At 39.5% G+C, this 18,288-nt stretch overlaps 1 protein-coding gene across 1 annotated transcript; it reads left to right on the top strand.

Moving 5' to 3' along the window:
* Window positions 1-11: 11 nt before the first annotated feature.
* LOC121964555 (hemicentin-2-like) lies at window positions 12-18,221 on the top strand. Its single transcript, XM_088075296.1, is given in 17 exon segments — window positions 12-2,072; window positions 3,390-3,716; window positions 4,754-4,972; window positions 5,149-5,412; window positions 5,728-5,988; window positions 6,790-7,050; window positions 7,850-8,110; window positions 8,966-9,226; window positions 10,132-10,213; window positions 10,320-10,380; window positions 10,944-11,135; window positions 13,997-14,411; window positions 15,913-16,179; window positions 16,500-16,757; window positions 16,865-16,952; window positions 17,230-17,284; window positions 17,655-18,221. Coding segments are annotated over 17 exon segments (3,456 nt in total). The 5' UTR covers window positions 12-1,972; the 3' UTR covers window positions 17,739-18,221.
* Window positions 18,222-18,288: the final 67 nt, after the last annotated feature.

The following is an 18,288-nucleotide window of genomic DNA, read 5'->3' as shown; positions in this document are numbered from 1 at the left end:
TTTCACACAGTGTATTTTAGCCAGATTTATGCCATATGCATGACCAAAGCCAAAGTTATCAAAAAATGAAGAGTGGAGGGGCGCCCAGTAGCTCAGTCGGTAGAGCGGGCGCTGCATGTACAGAGGCTACGTCCTCGCCGCAGCAGCCGCAGGTTTGATTCCGGCCTCGGCAGTTTGCTGCATGTCATCCCCCTTTCCTGCTGAGTCTGTCCTGTTAAAGGCCAAAAAGTCAAAAAAATAAAGTAACACAGAAATAAAAAAAAGAAGAATGAAATGTGCAAAAAATCCTATAAATAGTCCTAACAAGTAAAGTATGTATCATTTAAAAAAAATACAAACATAATAATAATAATAATAATAATAATAATAATAATAATAATAATAATAATAATAATACAGAGAAATTAGGAAAATGTTGATCTGAGTTTTCTGAGTGTGTGTTCTGATACCCACAGTACCACATTATATATTATGCCAGAAAAGACTTAGTATGTCCCAATACAAAGTATTTAGATGCAGTATGCCAAAAATACCAGGATGTTTTTTCTACTACGTCTGGTCAGATTTTGCAGGATGCCACCCAACATGCTTTTCTGGCTTTTCTTACCCACAACCCTCTGCGCAGCGGCAGATGCGTCACATCAGCTGAGCACAGAGACAAATGAGAGCGCATTAAAGTGACAGTTTAATAGTAATATAATTGTATATAATTTTTTAAAGTAAATAAAATGATTACTAACAAAAATATTAACAAAACGATATAGAAATACATATCTAGTTCAGTTTTAGAAGTTTAAAATGTTTGAATCCACAGTGTAAGCAGTTACTACTTAAGGGTTAAACTACATTCATTGCAAAGTAACAACAGCAGAGCTCAAACTTATAAAGAACAAATTCAAGGTGATAAGAACTACCTTAAACAGAGGAACCATCTTTGGGAATAATTTATTTATCAAATTATACATTTATTTATAATTTATTTGTCTCTGTATCAGTTAGCTAAGAAGACTTTGTGAAATCGCATAATAGAACAAAAAATAAAGCAATGAAATTTGCAAATGCAGCTGTAATTTTCTTCTGTTGTCACTAGATGATAGCAAAGAGATGTTGCAACAATATAATTTCCACCATGTACTCACACATACGTATTTGAACATTTACACACTTCCGAAGGATTTATTTTCATTTATTTCTTTGATTTTTTTTAGAGAAATATGAAAAGCACACACATTTCCTAAAGAAAAAAAATTACTTATTTTCTTGAATAATTGGCAAAAAATATGAGTAAACAAAAAATGCCAATTTCAAAGGGAAAAAAAGGAGAATTTTTGTTTGTTTGTTTCTTTTTCCTTTTATTTCACCATCTGTCCTTGGACTCCCACTTCAGAAAAGTAAAAAAACACGACTGACCGTCAGTATGACCACATGAATCTGGGAGGATGCTGAGCAACTCTTGGTGTTGCCAAACAGACAAAACAACTTTCTTTCCACCGTGACGTCACAGTTGTTGCAGACTGCAGCCTCTCTGAGTGAGTGAGTGATGGACCACAATTGGTAAGTTTATTTTCAGTGCACAGTCGCTTACAGAAGCAATTCAAAAGCTTCACAGTTCTGAAAACACAAAAGGGCCTGCTCTCACAGCACCACATTTTTAAACTACCAAGTGTTTGTGCAGGTTGTATTTTACTTGGCTTACTCATTGGTTTTCGTCCCATAGATTTTTTCAACCTCTTTTTAATACTGGTTCATAGTCATACATAGCTGGCTGTTTCTTTACAGTATCTCAGCTTTCAGTGACACATGCATGTTAATAATATGCTGTAAAGAGGAAGGTGGGTGGACTGTTTGTGGTCAGTGAGCAGAGGACGGCGGTCAGGTTAACAGACCGAAGTTATCCATCAACACTAACATAATTTTCTCTCTTATTTATGGATGTCATTAGTTTCTTTTTCTGCATAATATTCACCTATTAATGTTTTTTGTGCAGCCAGATACAGAGACAAGAGGAGCAGCTATGGGTTTAACAACAGCAGCAGCTGGTGGATTTGTGGTCTTTCTTCTCTCTGTGGCAGGTAATGTGAATCTACATAAACACTTTAGGTTATTTAGGATACTTATGAGAGTCGAATTGTAGTAGGTTTTTGTGTTTACCTCTGATTTGACCTGTGATGTTATGCTTTCCTTAAAACCTTTGAAATCTGAGCAAATTGGCTTGATTTCTTTCAAAGATATGGAAAATGTTGAAAATATGACCTGATGTTTAGCAAAAAAAGAAAAATATTAAATCAATAAATAAAAGAAATATACAGCTAAATCTGCTAATACTAATGATTATATTATAACAAATATGAATATAGTTTTCTATAGCTTTGTTTTAAGGCAGTAAGTGAGAAATCATACCAGGAATATTAACAATGTGTTGATGCCACAGAAGCGTCAAAATGGCACACATTTCCTTTACTTGTTAAATATTTACTGTGCTGGAGAATATGCCAGCCTGTTTGTGAGAGGCGGCTTCCTAAAAAGTTTAAGCCCTAAAGAATGTTGCTGTACAAAAATATTTGAGAGAAAATTTTTTGAAGAACTCAAAGAATAAAGGAACAATTTGGACAAACGTTTCTTTTAAATAATTTAAAAGTGAGTGTTCCCTCTTTTTAACTTTTCTATTAAACTATTCTTTCATGATCTCTACTAAACCAGTTTAGTCTGATAGTGTGATATTTCCATGCTCTTCTATGAGTCAACAGTAATTTGCCTAATGGCTGTTCATGCACTTCACTGTTGTGCACATCTCTGCGGTTTCCTCTCATGCTCAGTCACAGCCTGACTGCAAGGTAAACATGGTGAAAACTAAACAACAAGGAGAAACTTTCTAACAATTCAATGTTTTTCTCATCTATTCAGTAAGTTGAATTAAGAGTCAAAAGTCCAAAATGTTCCTGCATGCACCATCAGACTGATGCCTGTGTGCACAGACAGATCGCCTGCAGAAAGCATGCATAGCTTACTCACTGTTCTTTCATACTGTAAACTCAAACAATGTTTAATGAAGCAAAAACTTCTGCTTTGTGAAACATTTGTTTAATGCAAAATAACAAGTCATAAAACTTTATTTGATTCCTATTTTCAACAGAACTTGCTTGAGAAAAAGGGAAGTAGATATGCAAATTAAAACCAACATGATACAGTCAAACAAGTCTACATTTTTTTTTCTTTAAAATATTGACTTGTATGTTAATGGCCTGCCTCACTTATAAAGAACAGGTCCAAAACATTATTTTAACATCTCATGTGTTTCTGGCAGGTTTAGATAATGCACAACTTACACAAAATATTAAACTCTGTACTTTGTTGTGTTGTCTGTGTTTCTGTTGTGTTCTGTGTTACAGCTGTGCCGGATTGGGGAGTGACGTATACTTCTCGTCAGATCTGTGCCACCAGAGGATCAACAGTGGAAATGCACTGCACCTACACATACCCGCCTCATGTGACAACAGTAACACAAAGATTCTGGTTCACTGAATCAGATCTTTTTCCTTTAGACACTGACTCAGACTACACAGGTCGTGTGCAGTATGACTGTGATGACAGCGAATGTGCTGTGAGAATCAAAAACCTGACAGGGGACGACTCAGCTGAGTACAAGTTCAGGTTCATAACGGACGTTAATGGTGGGAAATATACTGGTTCACCTGGAGTCGTCCTGACTGTCACAGGTAATATGAAGTTTTTTTTAATTTGTTTTAAATGTTATTTAAGTTTATTACTCAGGAGGTTTGACCAGAGGCCAAATTATTCACAGAGGCCTCTTCCTCCTCAAAACAAACAGAACTTGGGATTTAAAACACTAAAAACGGCTAATAAAGCAGTTTCACATTACAAATCAATGTTTCTCAAACACTGCTTGTCCCGAAGGGGCTGCTAACTATGGTGACTTAGTCGAAAATTTGAATGTCCCAATCTAGAGCCAGCCCATTCTCATTTCCAAGCCGTCAATTACTGCCGCTTTTGCAGTGCTTATATAAGATCCAGACGCCAAAAGCCACCTGTTGTGTCTGCCTGATATGCTGCTGGACAGCATCAACTTAGAACATGCACGGAAAGAACCGGTATTATTAAACAATCTACTGAGCATTGAGAAGTTCAGGTTGTTTTTTGAAATTTCTGTCCTGTTTAAAAAAATTTGAATAGTTTGGCCACTCATCCACAATGTAATTTTGTGTGTAGTTGCTCAGTAAATCCTATTAGATCCTCTAGATTATCTTCCGTCTGAGACTGTAACATACCATTTCGTCATTGTCGGGCCTGCCAAGGGACTCATTTCACATTTTACAAATTTCTTGCAATTTGTGGGACGTGTCTTGCCAGGTTGGTCATTGAACACAGCAACAAAACAAACAAACGATCCAAGTTTCAAAGGGTTAAGGTACATCAAATGGTAACATTTCTGTTATAAACTGTACATGGCCCATTTTAAATAAAAAAAAGTAAATAAATAAATAATCATATGCCGCCAGATGTATTGAAGGCCCCTGCTATGGAAGCATGATACTGCTGTCGGACCATCAGCTGTTTGATCCGCAACAGTGACGAGCTGTGGCTGTCAAACACTCAGCTGTTCTAGAGTCAAAGTTGTTCACTGCATTTGGTTCTCTCTCAACTATTTATTCCCAATTATTCATTCAGTATGAGTTCTTTTTAAATGTGTGTGCTTCTACTAACTGAGAACCCCATGTATTCCCCACATGTCCAGATCTCCAGCTGCTGGTGACCAAAATAACAGTTCATCAGTCTTATACTGAGGCAGAGCTGAAGTGTCAGAGCATCTGCCCTCATCTTTCTCATGTCTGGTTCAAGAATGGACTCCCTGAGGCTGGTGAAGAAACCTCTTCTTATACAGGCCTTTTAAATCCTGGAGACAAGATCTCCTGTGCACTGCGGGGACATGAGGATTACTGCTCCTCTTCACTGTGTGAGTGTACTTCGCTGTGTCATTAACACTTTTACCCTTTTGTCTTTTGGTCAACATGATTCTAATTTAATACACTTGTTTCTTCTTTTGTTGGCCGTTAAAACATTTGGTCATTTCTATATGAACGTCCACTGTGAGAAATGGTTTTCATCTTTTAAACATTTTTTTTCCACCAGACGCTCTGAAGTTTCCCTCTGTGTCAGTGAGTCCCTCAGAGGAGATAATGGAGGGCAGTTCAGTGACTCTCACCTGTAGCATTGATGCTGACATAGAAGCGAAATACACCTGGTACAAGAAGAATCTTAATCCAGAACAACTTCTCAGTGAAAAACCACAGCTCGTCTTCGGCTCCATCCAGTCCTCCGACTCTGGACAGTATTACTGTACAGCTGAGAACGAGCTGGGGGGAAGAACGTCTGAGTACTTAATTGATGTGAAATGTGAGTTAAACAGTTCCTGATATTACAGCAGACACGCTAGCTGCAACATGTTTCAGAAACTAATTGAAATAGATGCCTTTTCTATTTTTGACAATGCATGTTGCAGCGTGCAAAGTGCAGACGAGTATTTCTGTGTACAGGAATTGTTTGAAACAGTTTGTGGCTGCAGTTCTGAGCATCTGGGTTACATGCTTGAGGGAGAAGCATCCGAATTTGTTTTGCTGCTTCCTGCTGTTGTGACAAAACTGATTATGTGTGGCACTAAGCAACACGTCCTCCGTTTATAGTTAATTTATGTTATCGTATCTCCTCCAGATGCTCCAAAGCGTCCCTCTGTGTCAGTGAGTCCCTCTGCTAAGATAGAGGAGGGCAGCTCAGTGACTCTGAGCTGCAGCAGTGATGCTAACCCAGCAGCTAAATACACCTGGTACAAGGAGAACCAATCACTGGTTCAGGGACCAGATGGCGTTCATCATTTCACCTCCATCAGCTCTGAGGACAAAGGGAACTACTACTGCAGGTCTGAGAATCAATATGGACAGATCGACTCTCCATCTCTGCGTCTGGATGTCCAGTGTAAGTTTATTATATTCCTCATGATACAAAAAGTCTATATTATGCATGCTGATATACACCTGTCAGCCATAACTGCAGGGAAACCTTTGGTCCTGGCATTTATATGAATGCCACTTAACAGGCTGCCCCCACCGAGACACCCCTGCAGAACAAGTAAATAGAGCTTAAATAAAGGTTAGAGTAAATAAATAAGACAAAATAAAAGGTTGTACTTGGTCTAAAATAGTGTTTGGGTGGGTTTTCTGGCAGTTTCTGGGCGTGCATAGAAGTTAAAATATTTTCAACTCTTCTGCTCAAGGCGCCCTGCTCGTCAGTGTCACTTTGGGCCACGCACACGTCGCCCTGCTCCACAGGCTCTCCCAGCTGTTTTCTAGATGCGCTTTCAAGGAGCGGTTGCGCCTGATGCGATACGTCTCGGTAGATCGGCCCCTTATTACTGTGTTTTTTTACTGCTAATGCTAGAGTTTGTTCTTGTTGCTTTGAGAGCTGCTGTTACTGTTTTGCAAGCAGTGACCTGCTTGCTACATGATCAAGTGCAATGCAATCCCCGATTGGCTGCTTATATTGTTGAGTATGGTGCTGATTGGCTTGGAGTGAATTTCGAATTTTCAGAAAGTGTTTGGCATAGCAGTGAGTCCAGAACAGAATGTTGAGCTCATGTTTTAGGATGGTCTTACCAGGCTAAAGGTTTCCCAGCAGAACATCAAATAGTAACAAGATAATATTCACTTGGCCTGTTAGTGGTTTTGAGTTGTGGTTGATCGATGTTAATTAAATATTTCTCTTTATATTGTCCTCCAGATGCTCCAAAGCGTCCCTCTGTGTCAGTGAGTCCCTCTGCTGAGATAGAGGAGGGCAGTTCAGTGAATTTGACCTGCAGCAGTGACGCTAACCCAGCAGCTAAATACACCTGGTTCAAGGAGAACCAAACACTGGTTCAGGGACCAGATGGCGTTCATCATTTCACCTCCATCAGCTCTGAGGACAAAGGGAACTACTACTGCAGGTCTGAGAATCAATATGGACAGATCGACTCTCCATCTCTGCGTCTGGATGTCCAGTGTAAGTTTATTATATTCCTCATGATACAGAAAGTCTATATTATGCATGCTGATATACACCTGTCAGCCATAACTGCAGGGAAACCTTTGGTCCTGGCATTTATATGAATGCCACTTAACATGCTGCCCCCACCGAGACACCCCTGCAGAACAAGTAAATAGAGCTTAAATAAAGGTTAGAGTAAATAAATAAGACAAAATAAAAGGTTGTACTTGGTCTAAAATAGTGTTTGGGTGAGTTTTCTGGCAGTTTCTGGGCGTGCATAGAAGTTAAAATATTTTCAACTCTTCTGCTCAAGGCGCCCTGCTCGTCAGTGTCACTTTGGGCCACGCACACGTCGCCCTGCTCCACAGGCTCTCCCAGCTGTTTTCTAGATGCGCTTCCAAGGAGCGGTTGCGCCTGATGCGATACGTCTCGGTAGATCGGCCCCTTATTACTGTGTTTTCTCTGCTAATGTTAGAGTTTGTTCTTGTTGCTTTGAGAGCTGCTGTTACTGTTTTGCAAGCAGTGACCTGCTTGCTACATGATCAAGTGCAATGCAATCCCCGATTGGCTGCTTATATTGTTGAGTATGGTGCTGATTGGCTTGGAGTGAATTTCGAATTTTCAGAAAGTGTTTGGCATAGCAGTGAGTCCAGAACAAAATGTTGAGCTCATGTTTTAGGATGGTCTTACCAGGCTAAAGGTTTCCCAGCAGAACATCGAATAGTAACAAGATAATATTCACTTGGCCTGTTAGTGGTTTTGAGTTGTGGTTGATCGGTGTTAATTAAATATTTCTCTTTATATTGTCCTCCAGATGCTCCAAAGCGTCCCTCTGTGTCAGTGAGTCCCTCTGCTGAGATAGAGGAGGGCAGTTCAGTGAATTTGACCTGCAGCAGTGACGCTAACCCAGCAGCTAAATACACCTGGTTCAAGGAGAACCAAACACTGGTTCAGGGACCAGATGGCGTTCATCATTTCACCTCCATCAGCTCTGAGGACAAAGGGAACTACTACTGCAGGTCTGAGAATCAATATGGACAGATCGACTCTCCATCTCTGCGTCTGGATGTCCAGTGTAAGTTTATTATATTCCTCATGATACAAAAAGTCTATATTATGCATGCTGATATACACCTATCAGCCATAACTTTAGAATTACTGACAGGTGAAATGAGTAACATTAATCACCTTTTTTCTTGCAATATACTGCAGGGAAACCTTTGGTCCTGGCATTTATATGAATGCCACTTAACATGCCCCCACCGAGACACCCCTGCAGAACAAGTAAATAGAGCTTAAATAAAGGTTAGAGTAAATAAATAAGACAAAATAAAAGGTTGTACTTGGTCTAAAATAGTGTTTGGGTGGGTTTTCTGGCAGTTTCTGGGCGTGCATAGAAGTTAAAATATTTTCAACTCTTCTGCTCAAGGCGCCCTGCTCGTCAGTGTCACTTTGGGCCACGCACACGTCGCCCTGCTCCACAGGCTCTCCCAGCTGTTTTCTAGATGCGCTTCCAAGGAGCGGTTGCGCCTGATGCGATACGTCTCGGTAGATCGGCCCCTTATTGCTGTGTTTTCTCTGCTAATGCTAGAGTTTGTTCTTGTTGCTTTGAGAGCTGCTGTTACTGTTTTGCAAGCAGTGACCTGCTTGCTACATGATCAAGTGCAATGCAATCCCCGATTGGCTGCTTATATTGTTGAGTATGGTGCTGATTGGCTTGGAGTGAATTTCGAATTTTCAGAAAGTGTTTGGCATAGCAGTGAGTCCAGAACAAAATGTTGAGCTCATGTTTTAGGATGGTCTTACCAGGCTAAAGGTTTCCCAGCAGAACATCGAATAGTAACAAGATAATATTCACTTGGCCTGTTAGTGGTTTTGAGTTGTGGTTGATCGGTGTTCATTAAATATTTGTCTCTATATTGTCCTCCAGATGCTCCAAAACCTCCCTCTGTGTCAGCGTGTCCCTCTACTGAGCTAGTGGAGGGCAGTTCGGTGACTTTGTCCTGCAGCAGTGACGCTAACCCAGCAGCTAAATACACCTGGTACAAGGAGAATGAAGACTCACCAAAATCTTCAGGACAGATCTTCATCATCCCTGACTTTAGAGCTGAACACAGTGGGAGTTATTACTGTGAAGCCAAGAACAGCAAAGGAAGTCATCGCTCCGCCTTACATCTGACTGTAGGGGCAGGTAAGTCTTTTGATTGCGTCTGCTTTGGTTGAGTTTTTCTGTGTCATACACAGCAAAGACTGTAAAAATAATTAAGGTAACTACCGTGACATCAGTCATTTGTTTTGGGACTCCCGTTTTAAAGCCTGGAGTTCGGCATTTCGTAGATTTCATTGACTATATTTGGGCAAAAGGCTGGAGCTGTTGGGTAGAGAGGGGTGGATCCAACCTTCCGCAGTCATTAAATACTGCCGCTTTTGCAGTTACCCGTCATGACAGCATGATATTCGGACAGGCCGTGTCAGTTGATAACAAGGTCAAACAGAACCTGTCGCGTCCGCACAATATGCCTCTGGATGGTGACAGGTTAAAATGCTGCCTTGTCCAGTGACGCCACCTGTGCATGTTGCAGGTGACATGCCAGTGCTGTCCAAACGTCCGCCAGCGTATCATAACAACGCCACCAGTTCTGTCCAAGCACCTTCTCATGTGACACCGTCTAGCCGCGTTCTGGTTGGACGTGGAAGGTGGTTTATGGCGTCACCCCCGTATGCAGAAAGCACAGACAGAGCAGGCGTATTTGACGAGTTTGGAGTGAGAACACGCAGGTAGCGTAGCTTGAGTGAGATATGACTAAAGGAGACAACAGAAATTTTAAGAGGTGAAAATGAGCTTAACTGGTAATATAGTGAGAAGAATTCTCCGTCTGTATTGTATTTAATGGCTTCACTGACCACCGCCGTCTTAAAAGGTACATTATTACGACCTCTTCCACCGCCTAGTTTGATGTCATGTGAAACTCTTTTCTCTGCCCTCTAGTGCCATCTTGTTAACAATTTGAATGTCAAAGTTATTATGATTTGACTTCTTACGAGACTTTTCTCAACCAATGAGAACCTACTCATTTTATTCCTATTTCCTTTAAGATTGGAAATTAATAGCCGCTGGAACGGTCACTGCCACCATTTTAACTGGTGTCATACTCATCTCTGTCTTGCTGTGGATCAAGTGAGCATAAAATCTCTGTTTATTAAAACGCTGAAAATTCATCCGTCATTTCATGCAGTCAATTCTACAGTTATCAATTTATTTTTTTAATCGTTCTTCCAACCAGGAAAAAGAGGGCCCACACGCAATCACCCGAGCCAGCAGAGAAACCAGACAACAGTTCACAGGTGAGCAAGATCCCAGCAAATACAAAAGCGGATCACACATTTCACACAGAACCAGAAAGAAGACCTTGTAGTCTGTTTTAGTTTTACTCTTCAGATGAAAGTGCTTACTGGTTTTAGTCACATTTTAGTCATTTTTATCCTTCACAGTTTTAGTTTAGCTTTAGTCAACGACAACTCAAAATGTTCAGGTTGATGAAAAGTTGATGAAAATCACATTTTAGTCAGCTTAGTCGAAATACCTTTTTTTCTACAACTACATATAATTTATATATTTGCAAAATTTCATCCAACTCCAGCCAAGTTTGTGACAGTTTGAATCCTTTGAAACCTGAAAAAACTGGTTTCTTTAAATGTAATGGGAAGAGATGTTTGAGTGACTGAAGGGAGAACACTTTACTGAGCTTCTAAGAAAGCTGATTACAGATTCATTAAAAGCTTTACCAAAGATCAGACTTTCTTTTCACTCTAGTTCTGTAAAGCACAGTTGCTTCAAACAAACTTCTGTTGGTCAGAAAATCAGCTGCACAAATATACAACTAATTATATCTGTCTAATGTCTGTAGAAACAACCAGCGGAGCAAGAGGATAACCTTCATTATGCCAGAGTCCATTTCTCTAAGAAACAAGCTGATCCTCTCTTCTGCAACACAGCTCAGCTCCAAAAACGCGGGAGGGAAGAGGAGGTGGGCAGCGTGGAGTACACTACTTTGAAATTTAACAGTGGCAGCAATGCCCCCGGGTGAGCAGCTCTTCATGCGAGAACATTATCCTCCTCATAGGATGAAAAGTAGAGTTTACTTTTTCTGATCCGTGGTTAATAAAATTGTTTAAAACAGTTGCAACAAACTTCTTACACACTGATTCAAGAAAATAAATTAAGCCGGCATTTTGTTTTAATTGCGTAGAAATGTAAAATCAACAAAGCTGTTGATATCTGTCGTCATTTTTGGCTTAACTGTAACATTCAAAAACATATAATTAAACACACAGATTTGCTACTGTGCTTACTAAGGGTGTAACGATTCATCGATTTGGATCAATATATTGATTCAATAAGCAATAATCATCGATACAATGTGTAAACATCGATCCATACCATCCTCTTTTGGATGTGCCCTAATTTTGAAAATTTGTGTCACTGTCGCACGGCGTCAGGCAAACGAACCGTGCAGCCAAGAGAAAGATGACGATGAGAACGTAATTAATTTATTCAGAAATAAATCATCAGTGTGGAAATATTTTGTTTTCGGAGAAACTCAGGGTTAACAGACAGAGCACACGTCTTACCTAAATAAAAGCCGCACACAGGAAACGTCACTCCGCTGCCGGGCATCTCGCTTTGCTAACTTCATGCAACAACATTGAGCCGCTCAGTTTGAAAAATATTGGGCTGCAAAGACGTGCATGCAGCATCCGTGCTGTTCTGTCGAGAGATGCGATGACTTAAACTAGAGGTAGGTAAGAGGAAGTATAAATTGTACATGCAAACTGTTTAAGTTGTGAGCAGAGAAAAAGTCCATCAAATTTAACATGTTGTATATGTGGGAGAAACATTGCTCACAAAAGACAGTTGTTAGTCTGTGATCGTTGATAGTTATTATTGAGCCTGAGTTTTACACTTTTGTTAAAATATCTTGTTAATGCAGATTTACAGAAGCCCTAAAAGGCAAGTGAGAAACATTTTTTTCTAAGTCCCCAAAAAATTTTTAGTGAAACTTTTTTGCAAGAATTTTTTTTTTGGTGAGAAAGAAACAGATACATTTTTTGTGAGAAAAAAAACAACAGACAAACTTTTTTTTTTGCAAGAATTTTTTTTTTTTTTTTATAATGAAAAAGGTTTTTTTTGGCGAGAAATTTCTTTTTGGGGTGAGGAAAAATTTTGTGGCAAAATGGGGTGGCAGCTTTTTCTCTAACTGACTATTAACCATCTAACCAACCAGTTTTCTCAGGGTTCAAAGATTTAAATACTAGTTAAAGGACTGAAAGCTGCACAAGAAATACGACGTCCCTCCAGGTTTCACGGCGTCAATGATCACTGGTTTTCTTGCCTGTCAGATAGCTGTTATCGTTACCACTATGCTAATTTTCTGAATTTTGATGTTCACTTTATTACCATTTGCCAGCTGTATTCCATATTTGCATATTATGTTTGTATTCTGAACTGTGTGTGATTATATTTGTTGTCTATATTGGTTATTTATAGTCAAGAGAATAAAAAAATGTTTTTCTGATGAGTTAGTGTTTGGAAACACTGCCTTGTACAGATTAAATCTGTTGATTATTATTATTTTTTTTTAAATTTACAATGTTTTGATGTGTGTTATAAAAGGAATACTTCACCCGCAGAATGACCATTTGTGTATTAGTTACGGCATTGTTGACATTACCCTAAACTTACTAAAATATTTTTTTTTGCATGTCTTATAATTAATTTATAATGAATGAAGAATCTCTAAGAACTGAACATTCTTCATGAACTGAAATATATATATATATATATATATATATATATATATATATATATATATATATATATAAATCATGAATTCTGAGTTCTTGATAATTTGTTCTTAATCATTTCATAACTGTACACCTCGACATCTGATATCTGAGGGAAATAAATATTTTTGGTGAAAGACTCACAATGCAAAAAGATTTGCTTATGAGATGTGAACACAAAGAACCAGGAATGAGTTTAAATTTGACTAAACAACCAGTGATGGATGTTAAAATGTTGTTTCAGCGTGCTGATTCAGTATCTGTGATGTTTCACTGCCCTCTAGTGGTAAAACTTTAGTGTGGCACAGTCATGCGCTAAAGCTGCGGTTTAAAGGGTCAGTTCACCCAAATTTAAAAGACACATTTTCTCTCTTACCTTCAGCCACATCTAGATATGCACATAGTTTTGCTTTATTTTGTTTCAGTTTTTTATATTAGGTGAGTAATTTCGTAGGTTTTTTTTTAACACAATTTAAATGTAGAACTGCGTGCAGTTTATCCAACTGATTCACCTAAAGTCATTAATTCATTTTATATTCAGTAACATTTCATCGCCATCTTTTGTCCAAATTTTCCCAGTCCACTTAGTTACGTGTTAAATGTTCATGTTATTGCGAGCAGTCAAGTTTCTCAGTGTTGAACATTTCTCAGTAAACTGAAGAAACCTGACCGCAAAGTGATGAGAGGAAAACACAAAGCGAGCTTCACCTGCACTGTCACATCCTGTGGCGCGCACAGAGATGAGCTGTCCGTCTGTTTCTCTCTTCACTTCAGTGTTTGGTGTGGCATGGATGTTGGCAGCAAAACAGGTTCAGTATCTCATTCTTTTTTTTAAGTTCAGGGTTTGTTAAACAAATCCAAATTTACTGAACTGTACATATTTACAGGCATTTGATTTAATGTGCATTGTGTTATTCTGACCGACTGCCTTTTTGCACCCTGCACGTTAAATCTCAGAAATAGATCCTTTGTGGGTTTAAACATGTTTATTACATTTATTGAATTGTCTGTTTTGTCCTTTCAGGGAAATGAACATGGCCTCATTCCGCGTCCTCTTTATTTTCACTGCTGTCTACATCAGCATAGGAAACGGAGGTAAGGGCTTTCATAATCTGAGGATTTAAACTGGAGAGTGCTGCTTGCTGCTGATGTAACTTCTCATGACTTCATAACCAAATATTTTTCTGTTCCAGGTTTCATACATTTGCAATGCATGGCTGAAAACGTTGGATATTATGGCCAGCAGACACTGCTGGAGTGTGTTATCAAACTTTCACAATACACAGAAGATGCAGAAATCCTGATAGTCGTTTGGAGAAAACAAGAAATTAACAGTCCTGTATTGTTTTTTAACAAAGGGACAACTGAACCGCAGCCAGGCTATGAGTTTGCTGAGTCATTCTGGAGCGTCAGGAGCATGAACGTGTCTTTGCTCATCACCACAACGACTGCAGAGCACGAGGGACTTTATACATGCACTGTGTTAACAGACGCTGGTGATGACTCCAGCAGCACCAGCCTCAAAGTCACAGGTGAGAGCTGACCACTGGCACATTTTACAGCTACAGTATTTGGAACAGAAAGATGACCATTTTCACTTGAGAATTCACCCTCAAAACGAATCCTCTTCCACCCATTTCAAAACAAACCCATGAGAAAAAGTTGTTTTTTACATTTACACGTTCTGCGGTTTTTGAGAGATTTAACTCAGCCTGTGAAAGCATATTTCCCTGTTTAATCTGCTCTGAAGCTGAAGGAGCAACGGCCAATTTAGCTGATAATAAGATTTTATCTGCACCTACTTTTATCAAAATTTTTGGAGGGACATTGGTCTCACAATAAGGTCAAGTTATACTCTCTCAGCTCTTCTACATCGTCGTACATCTGCACCAAATTCTAATATTTCCTTTTTCAAACTCTGACCTCAGTGCTCTGCATTTCTTTGTGGTTTTCACACTTAACTCAGCAGCAAGAGAGGAAACTAAGCGGGAAAACCACCAACTCTCTTAATAATTAGATCTCTTGATCAGTGAAGTGCATTAAAGTACAAATATCTTCCTTTTCACTGCAGCTTCACGCTGGAGGATGTCCTGCTTCAGTGCACATTGAGAATAACTGCAGAAAGCATGTGGACTTCTTCCTTTGCACAGACTGTGCATCTGACTTCTCTATTCCCGTTTAGAGTGGTTTAATTTAAAGATTAAATCAAAAATGTTAAGAGTCTACACAGGGCTTTTGTCATTTGGATTGTCTACACTGCTGTGTTGTTAATTATGGTTATTCTCCGTTTACAACATGTAATGCATGTGTGTCCGCCCGGCACAGGGATCCATTCTGTGTTGCTCTTCCTGAGGTTTCTTCTACATTTTCCACATGAAATGATTTATCAGGGGAGTTTCCTCCTCATCTGGAGTGAGGGACTGAGGACAGAGGGTGTCATATCCTGGATCAGAGACTGGTATCGTGTTGGAGAGTTTGTCCAACCAATTGCAAGCAGCTCCATTGAATGCGAGCGCACAGATTGATTGTCACAGCTGTCAATCATGATGGAAAACCACCTTTTATATAATTGAAAAACTCATTAAAACCAAACTTATCATAAAAACAAACACCTAAACAAACACCAGGGTGATGAGAACTACCTTTAGAGATAGACACCATCTTAAGGAAAATTTTATTTGGCATATACTTTTAAGGTTTTTAAGTTTGGCCTATGTCCCATTCACTAACATGGAAGGGTGGCCTTTGACCTATACTGCAGTCAGACACCAGGGGGCACTGGAGGTTGAAAAGTTACACTTTGGGGGAAGCTGTCATGTGGTCCATCTTTACACACAGTCTATGGTAAACACTACTATTGTTTAGTGAATTAATTCAGCCTACTCGCCCATCAGAGGTCATCAGTGCACACAACAGTGCCTACAACGCAGGATCGAATACAGGAGGAAATCAAGATCTGCCACTCACTGTGTTTGTATGAACTGTTCCCTGTTATAGTGTGAGAATTTAGCTTGTTAATGTTTTCTCCTCCAGGTGCTCGAAAGATTTCCTCTGTGTCAGTGAGTCCCTCTGTTGAGACAGTGGAGGGCAGCTCAGTGACTCTGAGCTGCAGCAGTGATGTTAACACAGCAGCTACGTACACCTGGTACAAAGAGACTGGAAACGCTGAAAGTCGTGTCAGCGAAGAACCACAGCTCGTCTTCAGCTCCATCCAGTCCTCTGACTCTGGATGGTATTACTGTGCAGCTGAGAACGAGCTGGGGAGGAGGACGTCTGCATCCATCTCTGTTGATGTGAAATGTGAGTAAAATGCAGCTAATTGAAAAAGTATTGTGCAACTAATAATATATATTAGTATATACAGTATATTAAATAATCAATAAGCGCCATCATTCCAGTAACACATATCAGACATAATTTTGTCCCTATTTAACCTTGAAATGTCAGAGAACCATTTTTCTAGTTTCCTGTTAAATCACTTAAGTGGCTCCAACAAACATGTTTGCCTGAAGTTACAAAATCACCTCTAAAGCTTCAGCTGCTTCACATAGCTATTACTCATTTCAACTCAACGTGTCACAGAAAACTGTCCTCTTTTTTGTTTAATTAAACTTTATCAGATGCTCCAAAGCGTCCCTCTGTGTCAGTGAGTCCCTCTGAGATAGAGGAGGGCAGCTCAGTGACTCTGACCTGCAGCAGTGACGCTAACCCAGCAGCTAACTACACCTGGTACAAGGAGGATGAAGACTCACCAAAAGCATCCGGACAGATCTTCACCATCACCGACTTCAGAGCCAAACACAGCGGCAATTATTACTGTGAAGCCGAAAACAACAGAGGACGTCAGAGCTCCACTTTACACCTGATTACTGTGGCAGGTGAGTTCACGCACACACACACACACACACACACACACACACACACACACACACACACACACACCTGTTACTAACGAGGTATATCACATATCTGCGTTTGTTTCCAGGTAATTCATTAATGATGATTAATGTCATCATGTTGATTCTGGTGGTCTTGCTGCCGAGTCCTCTGCTTCTGCTGAGTCTGTGTAAAAGGTAAAACTATATTTAAAATCTGAATCAGTTCAGACACTTCTTTAATTTCCTTCTTTTTTTGTTTTACTGTTACAAATTTTAGTCAGTTTAAAGTCTATTGTATTTATAAAGCCCATTATCACAAATCACATTTAGCCTCAGAGGGTTTTACAGCATATGACATTGACTAAAGAACCCCCCCCCCCAAAAAAACCCTCTGTAACAGGGAAAAAAGAAATGGTAGGAAGTCATTTTGGTGTGTTAAATTCAGTATTTGTTGTTGTTTTTTTTTAACTAGGAAGAAGAAAACTCTGAGCTCCACCGCTGCACCACATGACCCCGCAGAGACAGAGGTGAGAGACAGAGGCCCGGCCGGCAGAACGGCCCCCGTTTCAATGTTATAAAAATTTGTCTCATAAATATTTTGGAAAGTGAAGAAGGTGTCAAATGAATGTATGTTTAAAATATAACTCATTGTGAGTTAATTTTATTAATCATTGGGCTGTTTCCACTTCTGATCCACTGATCAAAACGGCAGGGTTTATCCCTCGCGTATTTTTATGTTAAAATGGATAAGCTATTATCCGTCGTTCAAGTAATTTGCAGTGATTAATAAATGTGTTTCTCACCGCTATATGATTTAATGTACTCAAAAGCATCATTCTTGTCCTGCTTTACTTTAGAGAATATTGTTTTGTTTTCTGTTGATTTTCTCCCCTTCAGTTCGGCTCCTCTCATGAGTATGAGAACGACTCCGACTCTGCAGCACAGAGAGAAGACTCAGAGGAGCAGGAAGACCTGGTGTGACGTCCAGTCATGTTAAAACGTCCTGCATCGAATAAAACAGACTTTTTTCTTCTTTCATCTTTCTTTTTTCATCTTTTTATGGTCTTTTTAAGTTTCTTGCTGGTCAGTGCGTTCCTATGAGTAACATTTTTCAGGGGAAGGAATTGAAAGATTCTTATTTTTATTTTAAATGCATATTGTTTCCACATATCTGTTACCAGTCTCATTAACCTCTGATAAATGGTGTCAGTATCAGCCCTGAAAAAGCAATGTGGTTTGACCCCTAGCTAGTGCAAGTCCATCCAGTCTGCTTGATTAGATGTTTCTCACGTCTCGGTGTATTTCTGAGAAAGCAGACGCAACCTGACCACAGAGTGATTAGAGCAGAAACCAAGTTAAAAAAATCTAAATATGTATACGTCCTTCTTCATCTCGTCTTATAAGCAATACTCTTTTTTTCATCTTGTTCAGTAAAACTGCCTCGTTGTTCAGAGGTTGAACTCATTCCTCTTCTGTCTTTTTTTTCTGGTGTTGGCAGCGAGATGTGGTTAACACCATCTTGCTGAACCCT

This window comes from Plectropomus leopardus, chromosome 3 (genome assembly GCF_026936395.1).
Source record: "Plectropomus leopardus strain MGB_pleo_1.0 chromosome 3, ASM2693639v1, whole genome shotgun sequence".
Taxonomy (NCBI): domain Eukaryota; kingdom Metazoa; phylum Chordata; class Actinopteri; order Perciformes; family Serranidae; genus Plectropomus; species Plectropomus leopardus.
Note: the sequence above shows the minus strand (reverse complement) of the source record. Positions and strands in the feature narration are given on the sequence as shown.